The 22,829-nt window shown below is 50.4% G+C and overlaps 10 protein-coding genes across 10 annotated transcripts; 7 read left to right on the top strand and 3 right to left on the bottom strand.

Moving 5' to 3' along the window:
* Positions 1-12: 12 nt before the first annotated feature.
* On the bottom strand, positions 13-1,123 carry CONPUDRAFT_143020 (Yip1-domain-containing protein). Its single transcript, XM_007768660.1, has 4 exons — positions 770-1,123; positions 573-718; positions 341-522; positions 13-285 (listed from the first exon to the last, which is right to left on the bottom strand). The coding sequence occupies exons 1-4, from the start codon at positions 1,047-1,049 to the stop codon at positions 96-98; spliced, it is 798 nt and encodes a 265-aa protein (XP_007766850.1). The 5' UTR covers positions 1,050-1,123; the 3' UTR covers positions 13-95.
* A 95-nt stretch (positions 1,124-1,218) lies between these two features.
* On the top strand, positions 1,219-2,575 carry CONPUDRAFT_101409 (TGF beta-inducible nuclear protein 1). The gene is made up of 5 exons (XM_007768659.1): positions 1,219-1,240; positions 1,350-1,414; positions 1,468-1,952; positions 2,012-2,230; positions 2,282-2,575. Exons 1-5 carry the CDS (start codon positions 1,235-1,237, stop codon positions 2,287-2,289), a joined length of 783 nt encoding a protein of 260 aa, XP_007766849.1. The 5' UTR covers positions 1,219-1,234; the 3' UTR covers positions 2,290-2,575.
* Positions 2,576-2,620: 45 nt separating this feature from the next.
* On the top strand, positions 2,621-3,340 carry CONPUDRAFT_52863 (DUF1168-domain-containing protein; the record flags this gene model as incomplete). Its single annotated transcript, XM_007768179.1, has 2 exons — positions 2,621-2,926; positions 2,978-3,340. 2 exons carry the CDS (start codon positions 2,621-2,623, stop codon positions 3,338-3,340), a joined length of 669 nt encoding a protein of 222 aa, XP_007766369.1.
* A 752-nt stretch (positions 3,341-4,092) lies between these two features.
* Positions 4,093-5,184, top strand: CONPUDRAFT_71589 (glycoside hydrolase family 61 protein; the record flags this gene model as incomplete). The annotated part of the gene is made up of 7 exons (XM_007768249.1): positions 4,093-4,149; positions 4,208-4,263; positions 4,312-4,463; positions 4,533-4,560; positions 4,611-4,704; positions 4,763-5,034; positions 5,097-5,184. The coding sequence occupies 7 exons, from the start codon at positions 4,093-4,095 to the stop codon at positions 5,182-5,184; spliced, it is 747 nt and encodes a 248-aa protein (XP_007766439.1).
* A 1,709-nt stretch (positions 5,185-6,893) lies between these two features.
* On the top strand, positions 6,894-8,470 carry CONPUDRAFT_121194 (arginine methyl transferase). The gene is made up of 7 exons (XM_007768658.1): positions 6,894-7,194; positions 7,257-7,349; positions 7,405-7,620; positions 7,675-7,760; positions 7,810-8,032; positions 8,096-8,182; positions 8,231-8,470. Exons 1-7 carry the CDS (start codon positions 6,933-6,935, stop codon positions 8,425-8,427), a joined length of 1,164 nt encoding a protein of 387 aa, XP_007766848.1. The 5' UTR covers positions 6,894-6,932; the 3' UTR covers positions 8,428-8,470.
* A 201-nt stretch (positions 8,471-8,671) lies between these two features.
* On the top strand, positions 8,672-10,077 carry CONPUDRAFT_81082 (uncharacterized protein). The gene is made up of 7 exons (XM_007768329.1): positions 8,672-8,922; positions 8,987-9,040; positions 9,095-9,198; positions 9,254-9,422; positions 9,479-9,601; positions 9,667-9,735; positions 9,794-10,077. The coding sequence occupies exons 1-7, from the start codon at positions 8,863-8,865 to the stop codon at positions 9,920-9,922; spliced, it is 708 nt and encodes a 235-aa protein (XP_007766519.1). The 5' UTR covers positions 8,672-8,862; the 3' UTR covers positions 9,923-10,077.
* Positions 10,078-10,442: 365 nt separating this feature from the next.
* On the top strand, positions 10,443-11,180 carry CONPUDRAFT_88966 (snare-like protein; the record flags this gene model as incomplete). Its single annotated transcript, XM_007768657.1, has 3 exons — positions 10,443-10,474; positions 10,524-10,859; positions 10,913-11,180. 3 exons carry the CDS (start codon positions 10,443-10,445, stop codon positions 11,178-11,180), a joined length of 636 nt encoding a protein of 211 aa, XP_007766847.1.
* A 149-nt stretch (positions 11,181-11,329) lies between these two features.
* On the bottom strand, positions 11,330-14,837 carry CONPUDRAFT_52649 (uncharacterized protein; the record flags this gene model as incomplete). The annotated part of the gene is made up of 9 exons (XM_007768162.1): positions 11,330-11,663; positions 11,716-11,918; positions 11,982-12,092; positions 12,268-12,705; positions 12,991-13,125; positions 13,175-13,406; positions 13,459-13,543; positions 13,599-14,096; positions 14,147-14,837. The coding sequence occupies 9 exons, from the start codon at positions 14,835-14,837 to the stop codon at positions 11,330-11,332; spliced, it is 2,727 nt and encodes a 908-aa protein (XP_007766352.1).
* Positions 14,838-17,174: 2,337 nt separating this feature from the next.
* Positions 17,175-18,630, top strand: CONPUDRAFT_143016 (mitochondrial carrier). Its single transcript, XM_007768656.1, has 5 exons — positions 17,175-17,454; positions 17,518-17,545; positions 17,603-17,774; positions 17,826-18,248; positions 18,304-18,630. Exons 1-5 carry the CDS (start codon positions 17,245-17,247, stop codon positions 18,437-18,439), a joined length of 969 nt encoding a protein of 322 aa, XP_007766846.1. The 5' UTR covers positions 17,175-17,244; the 3' UTR covers positions 18,440-18,630.
* Positions 18,631-20,981: 2,351 nt separating this feature from the next.
* On the bottom strand, positions 20,982-22,723 carry CONPUDRAFT_101388 (uncharacterized protein). The gene is made up of 4 exons (XM_007768655.1): positions 22,494-22,723; positions 22,233-22,432; positions 22,095-22,177; positions 20,982-22,041 (listed from the first exon to the last, which is right to left on the bottom strand). Exons 2-4 carry the CDS (start codon positions 22,399-22,401, stop codon positions 21,247-21,249), a joined length of 1,047 nt encoding a protein of 348 aa, XP_007766845.1. The 5' UTR covers positions 22,402-22,432; positions 22,494-22,723; the 3' UTR covers positions 20,982-21,246.
* Between the last annotated feature and the right edge of the window lie 106 nt (positions 22,724-22,829).

Genomic DNA, 22,829 nt, shown 5'->3' with positions numbered 1-22,829 from the left:
TTGACCCCGTTTACAGTCCGAAAAACATCGATATCGGTTCATGCCATTGCGATTAAATGGGTAGTACGGATAAATAGTGGCTAGTGCTTCTGTGTCTACTTGGAACTAATTCCCGCGCCAACATTAAAGACGCTAAGCAGGGCAAAGCAGCCGTACAACAAGCCGACGGGGTATGCGACCAGTAGTCGTTGATCTGACATGCGCAAAACCGCAACAAAAATGCCAGACGCGGAGAAAGTGCACCATATTATTGATAGCACAGAGAGCAGATAACCCAGCATCCCGCTGGGAAGGTTTTGTGAGTTTACCATGTCTGTTCAGTCCCAAGGTAATAACTCACTCCAATGTAACGACCACGCTAATTGCCCCGACGCCTACCATTGGTAGCAAGCAGTATCCCAATACTGACACTGTTCTGTAGGCATCAATCCCCTTCTCTGACATTAAGTTTAGGAGCGTATAAATTGAGGCCGAGCCCAACAACCCGAAACCATAAATGTATCCAAACTGAGGTTTTCCGGACTGCACGGTTTGTCAACACTAGCAAAGACGATGTTATACAAAGTGCTCACAAGAAGGAGAAGTGTTCCGAAGCAAAAGAAAAACAAAAGTGGACCAGCCAAGTCTGCGTCATCCATGATACGCTCATCGACGCGACTGAGAGGGTTCAACACGGTCATAGATTTTGCACGGATGTGCGAGAAGTTGATCCCAAGTTCTGCTCACAGGATAAGGAGAGGTATAAACACGCTTATAAAGAGTAACATGCCTTCCAATAGTGGTGGCTCGCCCTCGAATCCACCGGTACCAAACGCGGATAGCCAGCCTCCCGGTTGCTGGATGTTACCGCCAAAGCCAGTGCCTTGCGTGTTCATAGAGCCTTGGACGCCCATACTTCCTTCTAGACTTGGTCTTGAGCCCGGATAGAAGCCACCTTGGTCGGTACTGGGAGCGTAGAACTGGAGGGGAGCATTCTGAGGAGGCGCCTGACTGTAGTAGGGACTTTGGGAAGAAGACGCGCCATACGGAGCGCTGTTGTCTTGCCACATCTAGATCGTAGTCACGTCGTAAGAAAGAGAAAGAAAAGAGAGATAGACCGAGTCTCAAGACAGGAGGGAGCAAGGGCAGCGTAAAGCCAAAAGGTATTCGTAGTTGTTCTATGTGAACGTGTTCTTCCTAAACTAAGATTAGGCCCTCATTCGGAACTTTCCGAGGGCCCTCGTCTGCAACCGCCATGGTGAGATCTCCTGTTTTAATGCACTCGCAGTCTCGCTAACTCATGGTATTTTATAGCCGCAGGTACGTATCTAAAGTGTTTAGAACCGCAATCAAAATTTAAATCGATAAATCAGAACGAGTACATCGAGGAACACATCAAGCGACATGGTCGGCGGTTAGATTACTATGAGCGCAAGTGAGTGATCGAGTTCTCCAACATGGTACTTGTTCCCTAACAAGTTGCAATAGGCGGAAGAAGGAAGCTCGTGCTGTCCACAAGGCATCCTCCACCGCCCAAAAAATGTTTGGATTGAAAGCCAAGCTCTTGCATGCTAAACGACATGCCGAGAAAGTCCAACTTAAGAAAACCCTCAAGGCTCATGACGAGAGGAACGTCAAACAAACAGACTCGTCAGCAGTACCAGATGGTGCCCTTCCCACCTACCTCCTTGACCGCGAGGGTCAGAAAGATGCCAAAGCCCTGTCGTCTGCCATCAAGCAAAAACGCAAGGACAAGGCTGCCAAATACGCTGTGCCTCTTCCTCAAGTCCGCGGTATCGCAGAAGATGAGATGTTCAAGGTCATGCGGACCGGCAAGCGGAAGCAAAAATCATGGAAACGCATGGTCACGAAGGCGACGTTCGTTGGCGAGGGTTTCACAAGGAAGCCCGTTAAGATGGAGCGGTTTGTGCGACCCATGGCCCTTCGATACAAGAAGGCAAATGTGACACACCGTACGTCCTATATACGGCTTATATATGCCTAAGCTAATGGTCATTTGCCTTCTTGAAAGCCGATTTGAAGGCAACTTTCCAGCTTCAGATCCTCGGAGTGAAGAAAAACCCACAATCACCTATGTACACTCAACTTGGTGTTCTTACCAAAGGCACTGTCATTGAAGTGAATGTATCTGAGCTGGGTATGGTTACGACGGGCGGCAAGGTGGTATTCGGTAAGTACGCACAGATCACAAACAATCCAGAGAATGATGGGTGCATCAACGCCGTCCTCCGTGAGTTTTGATCATTTACCAGGAACTATTATGGCTGACTTCTCAATTTAGTGGTGTAAATTGCCATGTGGTTGTCGGTCCTTATGAGATCGTCAGCTGGTGCACTCGTCAAAAGTAGAACAGACACTGGGATATCCACGTGTGTAATTGCACATATGTATTGAAGCATACTATTATGTGCATCTTATATGCATTTGTTCAACCTACATTGATCGAGCAGATCTAGGCGAGGTTCGAAAGCTGTTTAGCTCCCAGTTACAGTTAGCCCTATAGTAAAATACTGCAGTAGTGTGAAAGTGATGTTGATTAGTATTTGCTCACCCCTGTCTTCCTTGTTCCTTTACCCCATCACTTACCATTGACTCGTACCATTAATTTGCCGTACTTCCAATGTCTGGATCTGGGATACCGTCAGACAGTAAACCACAGTCTCCTGCACCCGGACAGCCCAATCGCCATGTCCTCACTGCCGTAGAGAAACAGCGCTCGCAGCTGGATAGACTACTCAAGGATCCAAGCAAGCCCGCATACGTTCCATCGGGGCCAAAGGAGAAGACCATACGACCTGCGCGAGAAATGATGAAGAATGTTCAAGGGTCAAGTGCTGGCGCTGGTAGTGGCGAGTTCCACGTATACAAGGCAAGCCGGAGGAGAGAGTATGAGAGGTTGAAGATGATGGAGGATGATGCTCGAAAGGTCCGCATCCCACACTACTGATACTATTAATTCGATTCAACAGTTATCTAGGAAAAAGAGACAGCGGAATTTGAACGTAAACGAAAGGAGGCGGAAGATTTGGCAGAAGCCAAAACCGCGAAAAACCGCGCAAAGCGTCAAAAGAAGAAGGACCGAATGAAAGGCAAGGCCACCGAGAGAAGTGGAGACGGAGCCGACGACACAAGTGCAGACGTGCCTCTCAAAAAGAGGCGGCTGGTCAATGGGAAGGAGCTTGTGTTTAGAAGACCTGGTGAGGATAGCGAGGAAGAAGACGAACATGGCCCATCAGTGTCACTTTCTGCGGACGCCGAAAACGTGGAGGATATATTACAGCTCGCGAACGTTCCAGTTGCTGTAGAAGAACGCCGAATCACCATACACGAAGATGAATAAGCTCTCAGATCTCAGTGCCCAAACTCTTTGTGATTATTGCACTTATCAACTGCCTTTGTATGCGCACTGTCACCGTCCCCAGAGAAATGGGAAACCAAACAGCGGAGGCAGCCTACTATTTTTGCAGTTTTGTGAGCGCCCTATAGTCGCCATTTATTGACATATCGTATGCATCTTGTTATTGTAATTGACACAGATCCTCCAATTAATCCGTTTCCTTCGTCAGTTGACCGTCGTGCATAATCTTAAAGCCGAGCACACATTACAATGGTCCAGCATAGTTCGGCATTCACCCTCTTCCTATCAATAGCTTCCACATTCGAGCGAGATAATGCCCCGACATTGATCCTGCCAAGGTTTTGTTGGCAGAGCGATGCATGTCACGCAATACCAATGACAGGGCGTTCCGAGTCTGTGCCGGTGAGGCCTGGTGAAGCTTTGCTATCTCAGATAACTTAGTGAAAGGCGCAAAATTGCCTCGGAGTTTGACCCCTCGTGACGTCTCCGATCGTACCGACGGCACCAGATGGCAACCACATGGATGTTTTGCGGAAGGAGTTTCCTAGCGAACCCAGTTCCGAAGATTTATCCTTTGTATGCTACCCAAACCGAGATTTAACCTCAGGTTGATACTTGACGTAAGTACAACAGGCTTTAGCAGACATGGCCAGCTAGTTCGACACAAGTATAAATGCGGGTTCTTGGAAGCTGAACCCAGCAGTTTTCAAACCCACCAGCCAACGTTTTCTAAGATGCTCTTCACTGCCTCTTTCGCCGCTCTTGCCGCCGCTTTGGCTCAGGTATCTCTGGTGAGGATCGCAATGTAGATTCGTGTCGTGGTCAGATATATTGACCTTCGTTCAATAGGTGTCTGCTCACGGTGGTGTACTGAGCTACAACATTGGCGGCACTGACTACAACGGGTACGTATTTTCCCGAAGCTGCATGCATAATCGTTTAGACTTCCATAGTTTCGTGCCATACAACACCCCCGTCGGCCAGTCATCCATCCAACGCGAATGGGACTCTTACAACCCCATCACCGACCCCACGGACGCCCACTTGTCTTGCAACGCCAACGGTGCCTCCCTCGGCTCTGGCCAGAAGTCCGCGACTGTTGCCGGTGAGTTTCAGCATTGTCTTCCTATTTATCATTACAGACTTAGCTAACTCGAACGTCTTGTTTCCGTAGCTGGATCCAAGGTCATTGCTTACTGGAAGTATGTCTCAAACGTTTGTCAATCATGGCGTGACACTAATCGTCATCTAGCAACCCCTGGCCTCACACCGTCGGTCCTGTTATGGTGTACATGGCGAACTGCGGTGGTGACTGCAGCAGTGCTGACACGTCCTCTCTGGACTGGGTAAGTCCCCAGGATCAATTCAGCCCAAATCCTCCTGACTTATGCCATAAAACTATAGTTCAAGATCGATCAGGCCGGTCTCATCTCTGGCCCCGTATCCGCTGGCCAATGGGGCATGGGCCAGCTTGTGAACCAGAACAGCTCTTGGACGTCGACAATCCCCGCCGCACTGCCCGCTGGCAACTACTTCATCCGCCACGAACTTCTCGCTATCCACACCTCGAACCAGCCGCAGTTCTACCCCGAGTGCGCACAGCTCGTCCTCACTGGTGGAGGCTCGTCTACCCCGTCCTCGGACCTCCTCGTTAAGTTCCCTGGTGCATACGCTATGTGAGTTCCCATTTTCCTCAGGCATCTATGCCTACCCGCCAACCATACTGACGAATCTTCAGGAGCGACCCTGGTGTTGGCATCGACATCTACTCGAGCACGGCAACCAACTACACTATTCCCGGCCCCGCCGTCTGGACCGGCAACTAGATCGAGAACAGAAATTAATTTATCTACGGCTATAGCTTGCCCGGTGTGCCATGGTTAACGAAGGGCATCATATGCACTGGTGCACGATGACATAGGGCTGGACTTGTGTAGGATATGTAGGGCTGGTGCATCATTTGGTTTATGGAATGAGGAAACCTGATAAAACCGTTTTTCTGAACTCGGTCTGACTGTCATTGGAATTTGCGGACCATTTTTAACAGCCTGAAAAAGCGGCCAGAAAATTATCAGTCTCAGCCAAATAACCCCATCGCAAAACGGATATTTAGTTGTGTGCCAGTGTCGATCTTCGAAGAATATCAGTGCACATTAACTTTAATGCTCGGCAATCATTATAGCCGTTTGCAGAAAGGTTGCGCCGCGCGTCAAAACACACGCTTTTTTCGACCTCAGCCCCTCCACAGTCGTTCGGTCATATCTCATGAACCACTGGACCGTTTCACTTAAAATTACCCGCGTTCGAATCGCCTCATCAATCTCCAGGTGCGTGTATAATTTTTATTTCGTCTGACAGAGTTCTCAAAATTCGTGCCTCAGGGGCTATTGTTGGATGTTGTCTGACGTTGTTCGCTCATATCTCGTCAACGCATGGGCTGTTGGACTCAAAAGTGGGACCAATGGATTCGTACTGATGGGGCCGAGGTGCGGATACACTTTTCACGTTGACTGAATCACACCTGAATGTCTGTCGTTAGGGATAGCGCTATCTACACAAAGGTCTACAAATGTTCGGTCATAACTCATCAACAAACCACTCCCTTAACTCAATCACGACGTCAATCATTTGTCCTTGTAAACTCATAGGTGCGTATATGGTTTCCGTATGGATTGTGTAACATCTGGTCTTGGTATCACACGGAGGTGTGTCGAGGTTATATGGGTGGCTGTTGCACTATAGATCCTCGTTGGATGGCTTTCCCAACTCAAAGATGGTCTCATTCGATCTGAACTCCACCCCAGAAAGTAAGTACATGGTAATTGTTGTGGTTGACTATGACTTCTTCCGTGTTTGTTGACCATGAGGGTTGGAAAACCTGTTATCGTTATGTTATACACCACATATCGCCTTCACTTTCACTCTCGTTAGCAGTTCTTTATCCTAAATGTAATTGATGTTCCACATGAAGGCTATATACATTTTGAGCTTGTACGGGTGATTCTAGTGACCTCAAGTTCATGAATCTTGAAAAGAGGACCTTGTGCGATATAACAATCCCCAGTGATGGACGTTCAGGTGTGATTCAGTCAACGTGAAAAGTGTATCCGCACCTCGGCCCCATCAGTACGAATCCATTGGTCCCACTTTTGAGTCCAACAGCCCATGCGTTGACGAGATATGAGCGAACAACGTCAGACAACATCCAACAATAGCCCCTGAGGCACGAATTTTGAGAACTCTGTCAAACGAAATAAAAATTATACACGCACCTGGAGATTGATGAGGCGATTCGAACGCGGGTAATTTTAAGTGAAACGGTCCAGTGGTTCATGAGATATGACCGAACGACTGTGGAGGGGCTGAGGTCGAAAAAAGCGTGTGTTTTGACGCGCGGCGCAACCTTTCTGCAAACGGCAATAATCGAAATCAATCTCGAGACTGAATATTGAGGCAAAGTTTGTAATTGCAAAAGTCAAGCTGTGGCGAGACTCGGCGATCCCGGCAGAGCTGGCCTTCGTTCAATCTTCCTTGTGTCAAATCATCTTTAAGACATTATATTGTCAACGGCGGCATGGTAGACGTCGAGTTCTTGGATGATGACTATTCAGGCGAAATCGATATCGACGTCGATACCCTAACGGCCCTGGGTTTCGGTCTGATCAATGCTATCCTTGAGCACGAACCGACCGACACTATCAAGATCTGGATCGACCAAGGCGCGCCGCTATGGTTCCAAGACGAGGATGGGACGTCACCTTTGCACGCCGCAGCATACGTACAGAACAGCCAGCTAGTCAAACTTCTCATTGACGAGGGTGCAGTATGGAATGCAGGTGATTAGCAAAACGAGTTTGGCTTCGTCACCAGCTACTCAGCCTATGTCAACGTCTCCCAGTTGACAACCTCGAGAATACCGCAGGCGACATTGCTCTGTCTTGGAATGATGGTGCTTCGTATAATCTCATTCGTGATGCGGGAATACGCTCAGGTGTGCAATGAAGGACCATCATGGAGTTTCAGTCACTGATTTCATGTATTCGTAGAAATGTTATTATCCCTGCTTTCCTCGAAATCTTCCCTGAAAGATACCCCGTCCTCTCTCATCCTTCGCCAGACAGATGGTTCGGCAGCTGGCTCTAGCGATGCATTTCTATCTTCGGAGCTACGGTTCACCACTGATGAACGCGGCCAGGATATTTGCATCGTAAAAGCAGATGAGGATGAAGTTGGCGTGATGATGGGATGGGAGCGAGATATCAGTGAGCCTTGTTCCTTCAGACTTTTGACATCCCACTCAGCTGGCTAGCATGAAGTGCGCGAAACGGTGCAAAGAATGTCTACGCAGGAGAACCTCGAAAAGGGTCTGAAGGTGATGAATGTAGGCTTTGGGCTTGGAATCGTGTGTTACACTCGCATAGGATGTGTTTCGTCTTCTAACCATCTCCCAGATTGATTCCATGTTTCAGTCCATGCCAACCCCGCCATCGATTCACGTCATCATCGAGCCACACCCAGATGTCTTGAAGTTCATGAAGGCCAAAGGGTGGCACGAAAAGAAAGGCGTCATCATCGTAGAGGGTAAGTGGCAAGATGCCATCGGAGACCCTCGAATTCTAGGGATAGGAGGATTCGACGCTGTTTACACCGACACGTTTTCAGAGAGCTACGAGGGTAAGTGACGCCAGCATCTACTTATGATTGGTCGCAAGCCCAACACAAACGCGGCTGTTCTAGACCTCCATACGTTTTTCAAACATGTCCCCGGTCTGCTCTCAGGCCCCACATCTATATTTAGCTTCTTCAACGGTCTCGGAGCAACGAGTACGATCCCTCCTGATTTCGGTGTGGTCGTGCTAATATCTCCCACAGATGCCCTGTTCTACGATGTATACACGCGCTTGTCCGACATGCATCTGTCTGAGGTTGGCCTCGAGGTGGAATGGGACGATGTCGATGTCAACATGTACAACAAGGATGGTGACGGTGCGGAAAGATGGGGTCAGACCAGACAGTACTTTACTCTCCCCACGTATCGCCTCCCGTGTGCCAGAATGAAGCACCTTTGATGGTGCGGAGTCATGGTCCATTCCGATAAAAGAAATTCAGGCCCCAACACCATTATCCATTGTTCGATAGAAGGCAGATGCTATACGACCGGGATGCTTGTTATCTCGTCGCCAATGGTGACGGTGGTACGTTGCCACTGCCCTTGACGACTTTGGACAATTTGGAAGCTTCTGCTGCGGTCCATGCACAAGGGTGTACAATAGCCTCACGCCTCCCTTCCGTGTGTTTTCTTACCACTCTCTCCGCGACCACCACTTCCCTTCAGAGCTGGTCTCTCCCTGACTCACGTCCTTGTCGCATTTCTCTCTTCTTTCTCTATCCTAGCACCGTCGGGCAGGCCCTCGTGCTCACGAGCTGACTGGTTCAGCGTTCATTTTCTTGTCTAGCTTACACAACACCACGTCACAGCTAACGTTCAAAAAAAAAACTCAACCATGGGCTATCTCGCCGACGTTATGGCCAGAGCTCAGAAGGAGCCTCAATCCATTGATCTGGTACCCTTGAAGCCCCTGTGTCCCCGATAACAAGCTTAAGCTAACATGCGACGCTGGTTTACAGATTTTGTCTCCGTCACAGCCACCGCCGCTCCTTCCGTACGAGCTGAGCACAGTGGTGAGTATCAGGGCCTACACACGGCCGGTTATGTTAAGACTGACCTTTGTGTAGATTAGCCCCGACGTATGGGAGTCGCGGGTTCGGGCCATCATCCGGTTGGCCACCCGGTACTCAAAGCCCGTGTTCGAGCGTGTTTGGATTGTTATTGGGATGCTGTCAGTTGAATGCACCACTCATCGGCCACCAATGAAACTCACGTTTATTCCTCAGCGCTACCATTATCGTACCCTTCTTTGCCTACGCTCTGTCTTTGCGTGAGCTTAACCAAAAGAACGGCATCATTGAAGCCAATATCTGGGATGCTCGCGGGATTAGCTTTGCCACAACCATCGCTGTTTGGCTTGTCTTCTTTGTCCCCGTATTCGCTTGGAAGTACTTCGTGCGTTGAGCCACTGCGTTCATATCCTCCACCTTATTTACGATTTGACCTCTTAGGGCTACCTCCGCGTCAGAGCGTTGCTTCAGAGGTGGAACAGAGATGACATAGCCAACAACTCATCTGGAGCGGCCTTGCCTACTTGGAGAGCGACGACTCCTGGTGTCTTCAGAGATGGCATTGTAAGTCTTTTAACATATGGACTCTGCATCAGGAATGCCATGTAGCTAATGCCTTCACTGACCAGGCGCTGTCCATTACTCTGCCCATTGCTCCTAAACCGGTCACATTCCATCCGGACGCCTATCTTCCCCCGGTAAGTAGCGCAGTATCAAATTATTGAGCCACATCAACTAATGTCTCAAATTACCCAGTATATTGTGCCACCTGCGGGTATACCTCCGACCTACGACATGAAGCAAGGCTTCCCTACTGACTGGGAGTCGGACAGAAAATCGCTGAGTGATTTCAAGTTCTCGGACGAAAAGACCGCTCTTGCTTAAGTCCCGAGAACCTTCCAATTTATGGTTTGTGTTGCGCCTCTATATGTTCTTACTATGTCTCCAGAACGGACATTGTGTATTATACTACCATACAGCTGGCTGTGTTTGCTAGATTAGTAATGACAGAGCTACAAGGCTGCTTTGTACCAAAATTGTTGTTGTTGGTGTTTTCACGTTCACGCTTGGTGTAGCGCAGAAGTGGAGGTACTTGCTGCAGCCGTCAGAGTAAAGGTGTGGCTGATAATAGCATAAGTCCGAGTGTCCGAGATCTACGGAAATTGGATGTAGTAAGGCCCGCAGCCTGAATGTGAACGGTTCATCCACTCGTTACTTTTTACTCCAACTGTGGTATTGCCAGTTACCAGCATTCCTTAATTGCAGCACAGGCGAGCTTGCAGGTCATCTCAGTCTTAAGCGTTGTTGCTCAGGGTAATACACAATATGCAGGTCCTGACACAGTCTGAGCAAAGCGTGGACTCGGCAGGCCTCCTGCAAGTCCTTAGGACATTAACGACTGGTTATGACGATATACAGCTTGTACATCTATGATCGGTGCGCCAACCTTCTCTTCACAAAGAGCCCAGAATTCATCATGCTTTAGACACTGCGCGTGTGTATACTATCACGACTGGCATCGCGCAAAGCGACCAAAACCAGCCAACGAAGGCGGAGGCCTATACAATGCCGTAAATCGTGGTGTGGCTCCCCAGTCGTCGGAATCTTCAGTCCAAACCACACCTACGTTCAACAGCCCTAGGAACACGCTCTCGCTCAATACTGGTCATGTCGTGGCGGTTGGCGAACCCACAACGCCTCTGCCTCAGCAAACGGAGCACGAGGTCTCGAAGAGCAATGCCCTTCCGTTCGACGAGGAGGCGAAACTTGTCTATGGCGTCGTGATCTCGCTGCGAAACATGGTCAAGAAACTCTCGGGAAGGTAACGTCCTGTGAGTAACTTCGTGTCCCAAGAAGCTTAGCATCGTTTGCCAGAGACGAGCTTTTTACCAGCTACCGCACATCAGCATACAGACTTCACCTCTTAGAGACAGTATCGGGCTATAAATTCGTCATGCTTAGCGACCCCAACACCGACAACCTCCGCTTCGTTATGCGCCAACTGTACAATGGCCCTTTCATTGACTACGCCGTCCGCAATCCTCTCGTTCCGATGGATTCGAGAGAGCAGGGCATTGATAATGACTACTTCCGCGCTGCTACAGACCGCTTTATACGTGGACTTTCAGTGTTTGGTCCATAAGCCCATATCAAGAAAACAGATATTACCCAAGTGTATATGTATGTCAGCATAGCAGGTGTCTATATCGTAATTGATGCGAAAAGTCCGGCTGCACTGAAAAGAGCCTCCCCAGTAGAATCATTCGGGAATATAGCCAACGCCTCTGTGAGTTAGCTGTCATCCATCTCAACCTCAGGCATGTCCGAGGAGGCAGGGGTCGAAGAGTCAGTTCCTTGCTGCTCGGCAAACTGCTTCCTCAGCACGTTCATCAGCGACATCTTCATTGCCTGTTCCTGCGTACTTTCTTGCTTGTCATCCACGTCGTCCGCGTCACCTGCGACGGCCTCGTCGAGGGCCAACTTCGTCTCCCCTAGCCGTAGAATATCCTCCTCGATCGTCCCACGTGTGATGAGTTTAACTACTTCAACATCTCGCTTTTGACCAATACGATAAGCACGATCGTGCGCCTGGCGGTCATTGTGAGGATTCCAGTCTTGATCGAACCTGACCAGTATTCTCATGAGATCACCTTCAATGCATAGGCAGCAATACTTACATGATGACAACACTCGCTGCAGTCAAGTTAATTCCCATGCCACCTGCCTTTGTCGACAACAAGAAAATGGGAATGGTGTCATCTTCTGTGAATTCATCTACCAGGGTCTGTCGCAGATCCACAGCTGTGGCACCAGTGAGAAGCAAATAGCGAGTTTTCTGCTGCTTCAGGACGGCTTGTAGGATATCCAGAATTTGGGTGAACTACATCGCCATCACGATTCAATCGATCCCCACACATCCATATAATGGAAGCGGACGGCTTACCTGCGAGAAAATCAGAATCTTTCTACCAGAAGCCTGATATCTCTTCAGGAGCTTCAGCAGCACAGTGACCTTGCCCGCTTCCAGATAGCACTTCTCGTTCTGGAGAAACTTCTGCGTCGACTGTGCGATGTTAATGAATGGGGATATGAGGAATTGCGACAAAGAACAATGTCGCAGAACATATCAGAGGAAAAACAACAAAGAACACCATCATAAGAACAACGTTCATGCACAAAAGAAGTATTCATGAGTAGATGCTAGGATCTTCGGAGCCGAAACGACGAACCTTGTAACCTTGGCAAAAGAACTGAAGCTCGGCGTCGGTCATAACCTCCATGTCTTCCTTGACATAATCAAAAATGGCTCCCCGCTTTTTGAAATCGGGTTCCTTAAGCAGCTGGCGAGTGACCGAGTCAAGAATCTGATCGGTGAAGCGCTTTCTGAACAGCATTGGGTGAGAGGTAGCCTTGCGCAGGTCCATCAGAACATTCGCGCTATTCTCGAGATAGCGCTCGTCCTTCCCCCGCGGGATTGATTTGGACTTCTTCTTGGCTTTGCCACGGCCGTTCGTCTGGGCGGATTCATCGGCGCCATCAGGGGTGGGAGCCTCCTCGCGGATGATTTTTCGTGAACGTGCGAGTGCATCATTGTAAATCGATTTCTGCATAGGGGTCATCTCGCACCACTCGATGCGCTCGGTCTTGTTTGGCAGGTCCTTGAGAACCTGCGACATCCCTGGTAAGCCATACTGGTTATGACAAAGGAAGTACTCGCCTGGTCTTTTCGCCGCCGAAGGACGAATGGAGTCATCATTTTCTTCGCTCGAGAGATACGTTCCTGCGAAAGCAGAGACACCTTGGAGTTGCCTTTCGTTTTGAAAATAGCGCGTAACGAATCCATTGTTTCCCCAAAGTGCGACGGCAATATGAAGTTCATTAGAGACTGTTCAAGGCAACGTGTGAGTCGTCTGCAGCAGCTCGCAAGCAATGTTTAGCGAGGATATGCTTACAACCAATTCTTGCAAGTTATTTTGCAAAGGAGTGCCCGTAAGTAGCAGTCGCCAATTAGATTCATACTTGAGGAGTGCTTTGTAACGTTGCGACTCAAAGTTTTTCAAAACATGTCCTTCGTCAAAAATGCAGCACTGCAAACATCAGTAATTGCTTATTCGTATTGTCGGGAAACGGACGAACATCCCATTCCATCCGTCTAAAGAATTTTCTGTCCCTCTCGTCGCCCTGCGCGAGGTTGTAGGTAGTTATGAGAACTTCCCAACCTTTTCCTTTCGAGTTCCGGTGCCATTGGGAGTCGTAGAGCGTCTGCCGAAGCTCAGAACGTTCATTCTTGTCGGCATAATATGTCTGAACCGCAATAGACGGTGCAAAGCGGGCAAATTCTCGACACCAGTTTTCCAAGGTTGAGGATCTTCATCGAATGCGCATTAGGATTGAAATAAGTGAAATGCAATGTAACCTACGGGACAACGACGAGATGCGGTCCGTGGCGACCATGCTCCTGCAAGTGCGCCAAAAAGCTGATAACCTGTATTGTCTTTCCGAGACCTATGAAAATTGTTAGTTGAATGTTATAGACGGGGGGAAAGTATCGGGATCTCACCCATCTCATCTGCGAGGATACAACTGAGCTCCTTTCGGTAAAGTAGGTACAGCCAATTTACACCTAGGAGCTGATAATCCTTCAGTTTGACGTTCTCTGGCAAAGCCTTGGGCTGCTGCGTGAGGTAGTCGGCAGAGGCCTTGACATGCCTCAAGGTACGCAAGCTAAGAGAGCCGTCATCAGCTTCGTACATCTTTGTGAGTACGTCTTGCGTCGCATCCTCTTCCTTCTGTTTGCCTTTGCCACTCTCCACTGACCCTTGAAGTGTCCAAGAGGCAATCGCAGCACGCAAGTTATCTCCGATACGCTCGACACTTTCCAGAACGCTATCGACGTGGCCATAGCCTTTGAACATGGCCACGCAATCGTCGAACATTCGCGGACTGATGCCACCAGGGCCGGCCTTTCTTCCACCCTGAGCGAGTTTGACTCTAAGATCATCCTCATCGTCAAATGGCCGATGTTCGCTGATTTTCTTGGCTTGATCGGCAGTGCAACCTGTTACTATGAGCAGAAGCTCGTGCAAGATATTTATTGCAAGTGCTCACCTGTGAGCTCCTGCAACCCCTCCTCCGTGGAATCGTTGAAGTACGCCAAAGCTCGATCCTCCGGAGTCTTTGCTTTGGCTTTATTGGGCACTCTTGAAAGTCTCGATGGCTTCTTTATTTCTTCATCGCCGCTTTCTTCGTCCGAATCAACGATCACCTTCTTGGTACGTTTCCGCCGCGGCATCACGAGAGCCGGGGTTGCCGGGGATGTTGGGGACGTTGGAATCGCAGACTGCACCTTCGACGAAGATGGCGTTGTTAATGGATCATCTGTATCAAGTGTGACTCGATTGGCGTATATGGAGCTCTTCTTCGCCTTCTCCCTCATGGCAGCACGTTCTGCCTTGTGTGCCTCATCGAGCTCCTCAACTCTGCCTGTAATTTCTGGTGGCTGCGGTGGCGAGGCTGTTACCACGGCAGGGGATGCCTGGGTCCCAGTGATAGAAATGGGAGGGGTGGTACGTGGCGGCCGCCAACTATGGTCGTTGAGAAATGAATCAGCTCGCTTCTCGTCACCGCCCGCCTGTTTCCAGGCAGCGCGCAGGTCCTTTTGGGGCCGTTCAGGGTGGATGAAGATGAACTTCTTCAAGTCAGGAGAGTCGCCTTCTGGCACCGCAACCGCGCCATGCTGGCCCCGGACGATCCGGGACGATGCCGCCGGTGTGCTCGACTCTTCCGAAGACACTGACATGCCACTCATGCTCATATTCTCCTCCCTTTTCGCAATCCCGCTTGCATGCGATAACGAGCTCGATCCTACATTAGATGGATCAGTGGCGCCAGCGCTGTGCCACATCGCTGTCGTAGCGTCTTCCTCGGACCCGCGATGGAGCTTCTTGCGCGGTGGTCCGTCGTCTGTGTTCGTCATTTCCGACGATAGCCGCGTCTCGCCTGCATAATGACGCGTGAACGACGCGTGAGAGTGCTGAGTGTGATTGTAGAAACCGCTAGAGGCAGAGAGGGGATCAAAGCGGTCATAATTAGGCAGGTGCGTACGCTGTGCCCAACCGTTCGGTTGACCGAAGTTAGGCTGCGGGGGCGGGGTGTATGCATGCTGAGAAGGATGTGTGTAGTAAGGCGTCTGGGACCCATCGGGACGGAGAGGACTCGAGTTGGGAGCGAGAATGTTCCCGGTCGGTAGAGAATTGGATATTGGAGGGAAGTAGCGGGAGGCCACAACCGTGTTCGGCCTCGTTGCGTCCCGCGACTGTGCGGGCATCGGCGCATAGTTTACTGGTGCAGCATTGACGGATGCCGAGGAAGTCGTGTGCGAGTGAGAATTGTTAGCGGTGCTCTTGCGAGACTTATTGAAGCGTAGCTGGTCCAAAGCTGCTTTCTGTTGAGTTCACAACGGGCGCTTATGAGTAAAATGCATTCAACGGCGTCGACGACACTCACTTTCACGTCCGCTGGATGGCTCTCAACCGACATGGCCAACAGCCGCTGAGATATATATTGGTAGGGGGTAGAATACTCGTCACAGACGATAACTTAGGTGTATTAACCTGGGGCTAAGTGACACAGTTATGGTGGGAGAAAAGACAAGGCTCAAAGGCGACTGCTTAGCCGCATTGCACGTCGGAGCGTAAAAAGTATTGTGGCTAACGCAACTCTATTCCGTTATCTACTGGCAATAATGGGAATACATATACATGAATGATGTACAGTCATCCTGTACTACGACGGCACAACAGAGGTCCAACAACACTGCGTAGCGACACGAAGATACAAGGTTCAAAGCGTTCGGCGCGCAGTAGAGGCCAACTCCAGACGCAGTTACTTGTGGTGGGGACGACCAGCGATGTGACAAGAAGCAAGTGTATCACAAGACGTTCGCCAAAGTGCACGGAGAAGTGATCGATAGCAGGAGAGGACTACAAGAGTTAAATCCAGAGGTTAGACACGCAGGCCGTTGAAGCTAACAGCTCGCTTGGCTGAGACATCTTGGTTTATCGGCATTCATTGATACCAGTTGGGAGGCCGTGACCAATATGGACAATAGATGTAGGCGATGCGTGACGTAGCAAAGAATAAGTGCGAAGACGTGACGGATGGTGGGGGCTTCCCTCAACGAAGGTGGGGAAGAAGACGGCATGAGTTTAAAATTGTTGTCGACCACTTCCGAGGTCCACGAGCATAGGAAGGTGTGAGAATTTGTGTCGATGTAGAAACGAGGATGAAGTAGGCAAGAAAATATTCGCACAAAAGCGCAGAGGAAGCGGTACAGACGGGGCAACAGAAGCGGTAGCATGCAGCTACGGTGAACATCAACGGAGGTGCTCACCTTGTTAAGTAAGGCTACAACTTCGCAGCTTGGCCTGCAGTTGACATGTATATCACCAAGCGTAAAGAAATCGCGAAACCAGCAAAAAAAACATCCGGGGCGCATATCGCGCATAGTCACATTAGTTTCAAACGAATCACATACTTGAACCTGCAATTATCCAGTGCCAGCTGAAAAGGCCAAAGAAAAGCCTTCACAAGAACAGCAGAGAGTTTGATGATGAAATAGATCATTATTTCCTGTATGAAAATATGACGGACCGTTGCACGCTGCATCTGCTGAACAAGAGAAAAAATTGCGATTAGCAAAGCGCTGGAGTAGTAGCCGCTGAGTCATAGGAGCAGGTACGATGAATACCTCCTAAGCGGAGTCGACCGAAACAAGCCGAGAAAAAGTGAGAAAAAGTATACCAATAACCCCGCCCTCCAACCAGCCCACATATGCAAAGCTGGAAGAAATTATGGGCAACAATCCACAAGACTCAAGGCATTCCTGTCCAAAGGACAAGGTAAAAACAGAAGACAGCCCGAGATGCATCTCAACGCTGCGAAATGAAAAGCAAAAATGACCGAAACAGAGACTCAAGAAAGCCCACCCACCCACAGCAAGGGAAGGTGGGGGTCAGAAGACAAGAGAGATTCGGTGCTTGCCGCTTGATGATAATGTCTCGGCAAATGCCGAGCGTGCGCAGTCGGAGTCTGGCATTTGCCGGCTGCAGACGACTGCGTCACCTTCTGGGGTCAGTTCAGGTTGTTGGGCTAGCCACCAAGTACAGCAAGTACTACTTCCACACACGTCCTTCTCGCTCGCCACCATGCTGGGCTTTCTGGACACCATCGTTCTCCTTCTCTCCCTTGGCTTCTCTCTCGCAGTGCTTGTGCCCCTCAGTGGTGCCCTCGTCCGTTTCAGGGCCCACTACAATCCCAAGGGCCTCCAGCTAGATCCAGAGGGTGATGTACAGCCCCATACTGGGCCTGTCATCTCCACCTATTTCGGCATGCTCAAACGCGTCTACAAGATTGAGGTGTGCTTCAATGCATCTATCTCGCCTTCATAAAAAGGGTCGGCCTAATCACAACCGTTATAGGGTGTTCCAGGTCTTTACAAAGGCCTCAGTACGTCAGCTGTCTATGCATGTCTTCTGTACATTCTGACCGCCTAAAACTCCTCAGTGCCCAGTCTCGTGTCGAGCGCGCTCATCATCCTCTTCATGATCGCATTCTTAAGCGAGAGCAATCTCCGCCACGGAACATACACCGCTCCAGATGCTGGTGTTCTTGGTACCCTCTTCTACAGTATCTTCGCTATGCTAGTTTCCCTCCCTCAGGTCATTATTACCAACCGGTAAGTACGCAGTCTGCACAAACACACACATGCTCATCCCGCGCAACACAGCGCAATTACGACTCCCGCCAAATTGCCGTACTTCAATGCCTTGTACTCTCTTCGCATCCTGTTGACGCCCACTGAGCGCCGGCGCCCCTGGATCCTGTATCTCACACCTGGTCTTCTCGCCGTGCAGGTCGTCCACATCGCATACATCGTCCTCTTCCTACGCACGCTCCGGATGTGGATCCTACCCGAGTTCTCTCCCAACAGCTTCCCGCGCCAAGAAGACTTCTCCGCCGTCCGCCTCGTCATTTACTTCATCATCTCGCTTTCCAGCACGGCGGTCCTGACGCCTTTGGAAGTGATAGCCATCCGATTATCCATCCAGCGCAACCACGCGGCGCCTGAATACAACTCGGTGACACAAGAAGAGGAAGGCGACGCTGAATATTCGGCCGAGTATGCCGGTGTTGAGGAGGACGTCATTGGGTGAGTGGTCATTGTGTATGACTACGGCGACTGGTGTAACTGATATCTGCGTCAGATTGAGGACAGAGAGGGAACCTTACATTGGGCTGGTTGATTGTGCGAAGCACATCATCGATGAGGAAGGCTGGTCTGCACTGTACCGCGGATGGTGGATAACGATGTTGGGGAGCCTTGGCGGAGCGTTTTCATAGTCGAAAGCAGAGGATTGAAATTTATCTGACGCCATGGCTCTTGAACGTTTGAACGTGCATTAGCCTTTTGACGCCTTGCCACCTTGGAATATGTACGCCCATTGTTACTTTGTATGTAAATAATAATATCTGCCTCTCCTATACGCTCGTGATACTCGGTTTTGATCTCAATGAGAAGATGACAAGTTTACGACCTGTTCGCGATGTCCTTGTCGGATTGGCTCTGATTGTCTGGGCAGGATTGACAGCTGCGTGTTATACCAGCTCAGTTAGCACATGCGGTATTCATTATCGGTTTCACTTCGTTCCCATCCGTGACCCGCTCCCTGGTCGCGAAGCAATCTCTGGAGATCTCCAGTATATCCACGGACTTTGAGCTGACTGCCCTGAGAATAATGATTGCTGCTGGCATTTGGCTTCCATTCATTTACCTTTCGAGATGTTGAAAGGTGGTCCACTCTGATCGTAGAGTACGGGCCCCGGTCACATTCAGTGTAGGGACGATATCAATTGTCAGTCCTGTGAAGCGTTGTGAAGCTGTTTACCAGGTTAACGGAGTTGATGGATCGGGAGGTGGATAATGATTTCTACGAGAAAGAGCTCAGATGAGTTGCGATATGATGCTGAGCGCTGAATATGAATGCTGAGTTCTAACCCGGCCAGCCTGGGTACGGGACGGATGGTCGTGCCTCAGAGGGTCCGAGATGCTTGTGCTAGGCCTTGCTCGAGCCAAAGGCAGTTTTGCATCGTTAAACTTACCATCTGTCAGGGAGCCATTGAGGCGAGGTACATAATGGACGTCCGGACCGATGGTCGGTCTCCCAAACATATGAGATCATTTGGGCTAAAGAGCTATCATCTAGAACAAGGCGTCAACGGCCATGTGAATACTTGTACTTGGGCTTGGTCAAACCACTTAGACTTGTGTTAGCTCATGGAGTATTGCCACGCGAGCAACTCGGGAGCTTTACCCCGCACTCGGCCAACTCGGTCGAGTAGTCATTGACCGCCTCTAACGCTGTTATTGTAGAAACACTCTAGTCAAGGTGTATGCATTAAATGACTGCACTCTTGCGTGCTTATGATTATGTCTGCCGTTGACTTTCAAGCAAGGAGCGGAACACCGTTCCGTACCTGCGGCTTGCTTGCGGCCTTGCTGGGGAACGGAGCTTGGCTGCGCGAGATGAGAACCCCGCATTCGGCTAGCAGCGCGCTCCGACCACATGCCGCAGAGCTGATGCACGTCGCAGCCAGAAGTGATAGGCAACAGCAAGTAGACTAGTGACTGCGGACCTTGGCCAAGACCCTCGCCTTTTCCCGATCTTCCACCATCCCGTCCATCTCGTCACCGTCCATAACGTTTCAGCTCTAGAGATGGCCGCGCGATACCCCATTGACAACATCGCAGACGGAAGTCAGAAATCCCCACTGGCCACTGCCCTAGGCACGCTCCTGTCTTTGATCCTTCTCCTCATCGCTGTGCCGCTTGCGGGTGCCCTGACCCGGTACAGGGCCCAGTACTCACCTCGTCGGGTCGCTCTTGGCACCAACGGCGAGCACTCAGCGCCAGCCTCTTCCGCGAAGGGCGGCTCATCGTACTTCGAGATCATCGCGAGGACGTATAGGAAAGAGGTGGGTATTGCCTCCCATCCACCGTACTATCGTATTCGACTGACGAGACCGTAAATGCACCAAGGGCCTTTCCGGCCTCTATCGCGGGCTAGGTGCGAATGCTGCCCGATCTTTTTCTGCACGTCTTACATATTGCCTTTCAGTCCCCACCGTCCTCCAGCTTGTCTTCTTGACTGTCTTTTCAGTAGTCGTGGTCGTTTCCCGTCAGCACAATGCCGCATACCCGATCCCCACGGAAACAATCCCTTCCGACTTCCTCTACTCCCTCATTTTGACCCTTGCCGTCATCCCCCTGACTATCCTCACGTACCGGTTCGTTTAATCCATCTAGTCATCTCGTTCAGTCTGTAATACCTCTGACATTGAAACAGCTCGATGGCGACTCCTGTCCCACTCTCCATCTTATCTCCTCGCCGGAGTGCATGCACCATCTTCTCATCGTGCGAACGGTCGCGGCCGTGGACGCTCTATGCTATCCCTGGCCTCGTGGCTGCGCAGGTTCTTTACGTTATTTTCTGCCCACTTGTCATGCGCCTCTTCCGTCAGATCTTCGTACCTGACCTGGTCATTGCACCGGATGCTGGCACTAGCCTTGCTGGAGATGACGCGACAGGTGCATGGTGGGGCCCAGCAGTCTACATTGCCTTTGTTGTGTTCGTCAGCGTTGTTCTCACACCGCTCGAGATTATCTCGGTCCGTTTGGCTGTTCAGGAGGACACGTTAAAGAATGATACCACTTTAGAGGTCACGGAGTGTTCACCATTAGTTGGGAATACCTCCGAACCTGTGGTCGAGTAAGTTATATCCAAACTGTCCGCACGTCCTTGTTGAACACTTTTATATGTCAGGTTAAGATCAAACGTGCAGCCTTATACCGGTCTTGTAGACTGTGCGCGCAAGATACTTGATGAGGAAGGACGAGGCACATTGTATCGCGCCTGGTGGATTACTTTCCTTGTCACTCTTGGTATCGCCTTCGCGTAAGTCGGGCACTTCCGCCGCGGTCAGACTCTTCGAGTCTGACCGAACCACAGACTAATATTCGCACACGAAAATATGACGCACGACCCTGATGTTTACCAAACCTGTATAGCCATTGTACATACCCCCACAAATTTGACGACCATATTGACCACAATCAATTCTCTACTTTCAAGTACAGAAAGGACCATATGCTAGTTAGTTCCCTGCGGGTGCGATTGGCCCCCAAAGCCATTTTGATAATAGTTGCCTACTCCGGTTGACGGACCCGGGGGTGATGCCGAGATAGGTGTGGATGGTTGCGATGACCGGACAGGCGTCGGTGTCACCGCCGCCCCTGCTGTATTCGCAGGAGCTGTCTGCGCTTGGCTGGATCTCGACATGATCGAATTGAGGAGAATCGCCAGACCGCTCATCTGCGCGCTCTGCAACAAAGAGATGTTGATCTCCAGACTAAGCATTGTGCCATTCTGAGTTGTCTCCTTGAGTACTGCTGGTGGCTGTGGCTGATCGGGCGGAGGTAAGTTCGCTGCAGGCACGGGGACGATGCCAAGTGCGTGTAGGGCGCTGAGTGAATTCGCCGGGAGTTGCACAGGAATAGCCGTGCGGGTCACATGCGTTTGCGCGTAGCTCACCGGGGTCGGAGGCGCCGTATGCAAAGGTGTCCCAAGAGTAGACGTGGTCGCAGAAGTGGGTGATGACGCAGTGGGTGTGGGTGGAACGGCCGACATGGTTGTGTAAAGTGGCGCAGCTGCTGCGTACGGTTGTGTATAGGCATAGGGGTACGAGCGATAGTACTGTGCCTGAGACGGTTGAGGATAGAAGGACGGACGAAACGTTTGTTGTTGCGCGAGCCGTTTTTCACGCTGCTTCATATCCAATTCGGTGCGCGCATTTCGGAGCTCGGAGCTGAGCGCAGCGTTGTCTGCTCGTTCCGTCTCCAGGACCGCTTGAGCCAGAAAGTATGCCTGGTCCCCAGATGATGTATACTGAAATGATTCAGTTTGGTGCCCTTGTGCATTAACTGCCACGTATGACTTACATTGCCCGACGTGACTTTGGCATGTTCAAAACGCTCCTGCAACTTCCGAAGTCGGCGGTGGCAACCGAGTGCAAACTTTGTCTCTGGTTGCTCAAGGTGAGAAGCGCTTTGAAACGATCCCCAAAATAATCCACGTACCAGCGATTTCTGTCGTGTCCGAGCTAGTTGCCCTCTCTTTTCCCTTTCCTTTGCCAATTAATACCTGCAGATCGTCCTCTGGCTGCTGAAAGACATGATATGGCAACAGCCGCTCTACTACATCAAATGCGTCTTCAAACGGAGAGTCAATATCGGGATACAGCGCCATGTTCTGATCAGTCAAGATCCGTAGCGCGAACCTGAATGAATGCCCTAATGAGTGTTACAGAATAGACGGACATCCAGAAGTCCTGGACGCACCCTGATGTAGTCTCCTCAATGATTTTTTGCTCAGCATCTGGTCGTTTTGGTCGTTCCTTCTCCTTCTTCTCTTCTGGTTTAGGACCCGGAGGTGAAGCATCATCCTGAGACAAAGTGGATGGACCTGTCTCTGTAACTAGCTGTTTCGACGGCCCTGCGGTAGATTGTTGAGGTACGGATGCAAAACCTTGAGGATGATGTCCGTTTGCCGGCCAAATAACGTGGCTCTGTGCATACTGGATTGGCTGGAGCTGAAAGTTATGAACAGAAAACGCAGGCTGAGGATTGTACATCTGCTCCCCCCGTGTACGCTGTTTGGTTCGCTTTGCCTGCGGG

Source organism: Coniophora puteana (assembly GCF_000271625.1).
Source record: "Coniophora puteana RWD-64-598 SS2 unplaced genomic scaffold CONPUscaffold_4, whole genome shotgun sequence".
Taxonomy (NCBI): domain Eukaryota; kingdom Fungi; phylum Basidiomycota; class Agaricomycetes; order Boletales; family Coniophoraceae; genus Coniophora; species Coniophora puteana.
Note: the sequence above shows the minus strand (reverse complement) of the source record. Positions and strands in the feature narration are given on the sequence as shown.

Excerpts from the sequence above, each read along its gene's own strand:
- CONPUDRAFT_101388 (XM_007768655.1), bottom strand. The coding sequence starts at position 22,401 with ATGGCGCTGTATCCCGATATTGACTCTCCGTTTGAAGACGCATTTGAT. Across the intron at positions 22,178-22,232 it reads GGACACGACAGAAATCGCTG|AGACAAAGTTTGCACTCGGT; the intron begins GTACGTGGATTA and ends TTGAGCAACCAG. Across the intron at positions 22,042-22,094 it reads CCAAAGTCACGTCGGGCAAT|TATACATCATCTGGGGACCA; the intron begins GTAAGTCATACG and ends GAATCATTTCAG.
- CONPUDRAFT_81082 (XM_007768329.1), top strand. The coding sequence starts at position 8,863 with ATGGGCTATCTCGCCGACGTTATGGCCAGAGCTCAGAAGGAGCCTCAA. Across the intron at positions 9,199-9,253 it reads TGGATTGTTATTGGGATGCT|CGCTACCATTATCGTACCCT; the intron begins GTCAGTTGAATG and ends TTTATTCCTCAG. Across the intron at positions 9,423-9,478 it reads TATTCGCTTGGAAGTACTTC|GGCTACCTCCGCGTCAGAGC; the intron begins GTGCGTTGAGCC and ends TTGACCTCTTAG.
- CONPUDRAFT_101409 (XM_007768659.1), top strand. Across the intron at positions 1,415-1,467 it reads TTAGATTACTATGAGCGCAA|GCGGAAGAAGGAAGCTCGTG; the intron begins GTGAGTGATCGA and ends AAGTTGCAATAG. Across the intron at positions 1,953-2,011 it reads GAAGGCAAATGTGACACACC|CCGATTTGAAGGCAACTTTC; the intron begins GTACGTCCTATA and ends CCTTCTTGAAAG.
- CONPUDRAFT_121194 (XM_007768658.1), top strand. The coding sequence starts at position 6,933 with ATGGTAGACGTCGAGTTCTTGGATGATGACTATTCAGGCGAAATCGAT. Across the intron at positions 7,350-7,404 it reads TGATGCGGGAATACGCTCAG|AAATGTTATTATCCCTGCTT; the intron begins GTGTGCAATGAA and ends ATGTATTCGTAG. Across the intron at positions 8,033-8,095 it reads GTTTTCAGAGAGCTACGAGG|ACCTCCATACGTTTTTCAAA; the intron begins GTAAGTGACGCC and ends CGGCTGTTCTAG.
- CONPUDRAFT_143020 (XM_007768660.1), bottom strand. The coding sequence starts at position 1,049 with ATGTGGCAAGACAACAGCGCTCCGTATGGCGCGTCTTCTTCCCAAAGT. Across the intron at positions 719-769 it reads CGAGCCACCACTATTGGAAG|AACTTGGGATCAACTTCTCG; the intron begins GCATGTTACTCT and ends TCCTGTGAGCAG. Across the intron at positions 523-572 it reads TCGGAACACTTCTCCTTCTT|TCCGGAAAACCTCAGTTTGG; the intron begins GTGAGCACTTTG and ends CAAACCGTGCAG.
- CONPUDRAFT_143016 (XM_007768656.1), top strand. The coding sequence starts at position 17,245 with ATGCTGGGCTTTCTGGACACCATCGTTCTCCTTCTCTCCCTTGGCTTC. Across the intron at positions 17,546-17,602 it reads AGGTCTTTACAAAGGCCTCA|TGCCCAGTCTCGTGTCGAGC; the intron begins GTACGTCAGCTG and ends AAAACTCCTCAG. Across the intron at positions 17,775-17,825 it reads CAGGTCATTATTACCAACCG|CGCAATTACGACTCCCGCCA; the intron begins GTAAGTACGCAG and ends CGCGCAACACAG.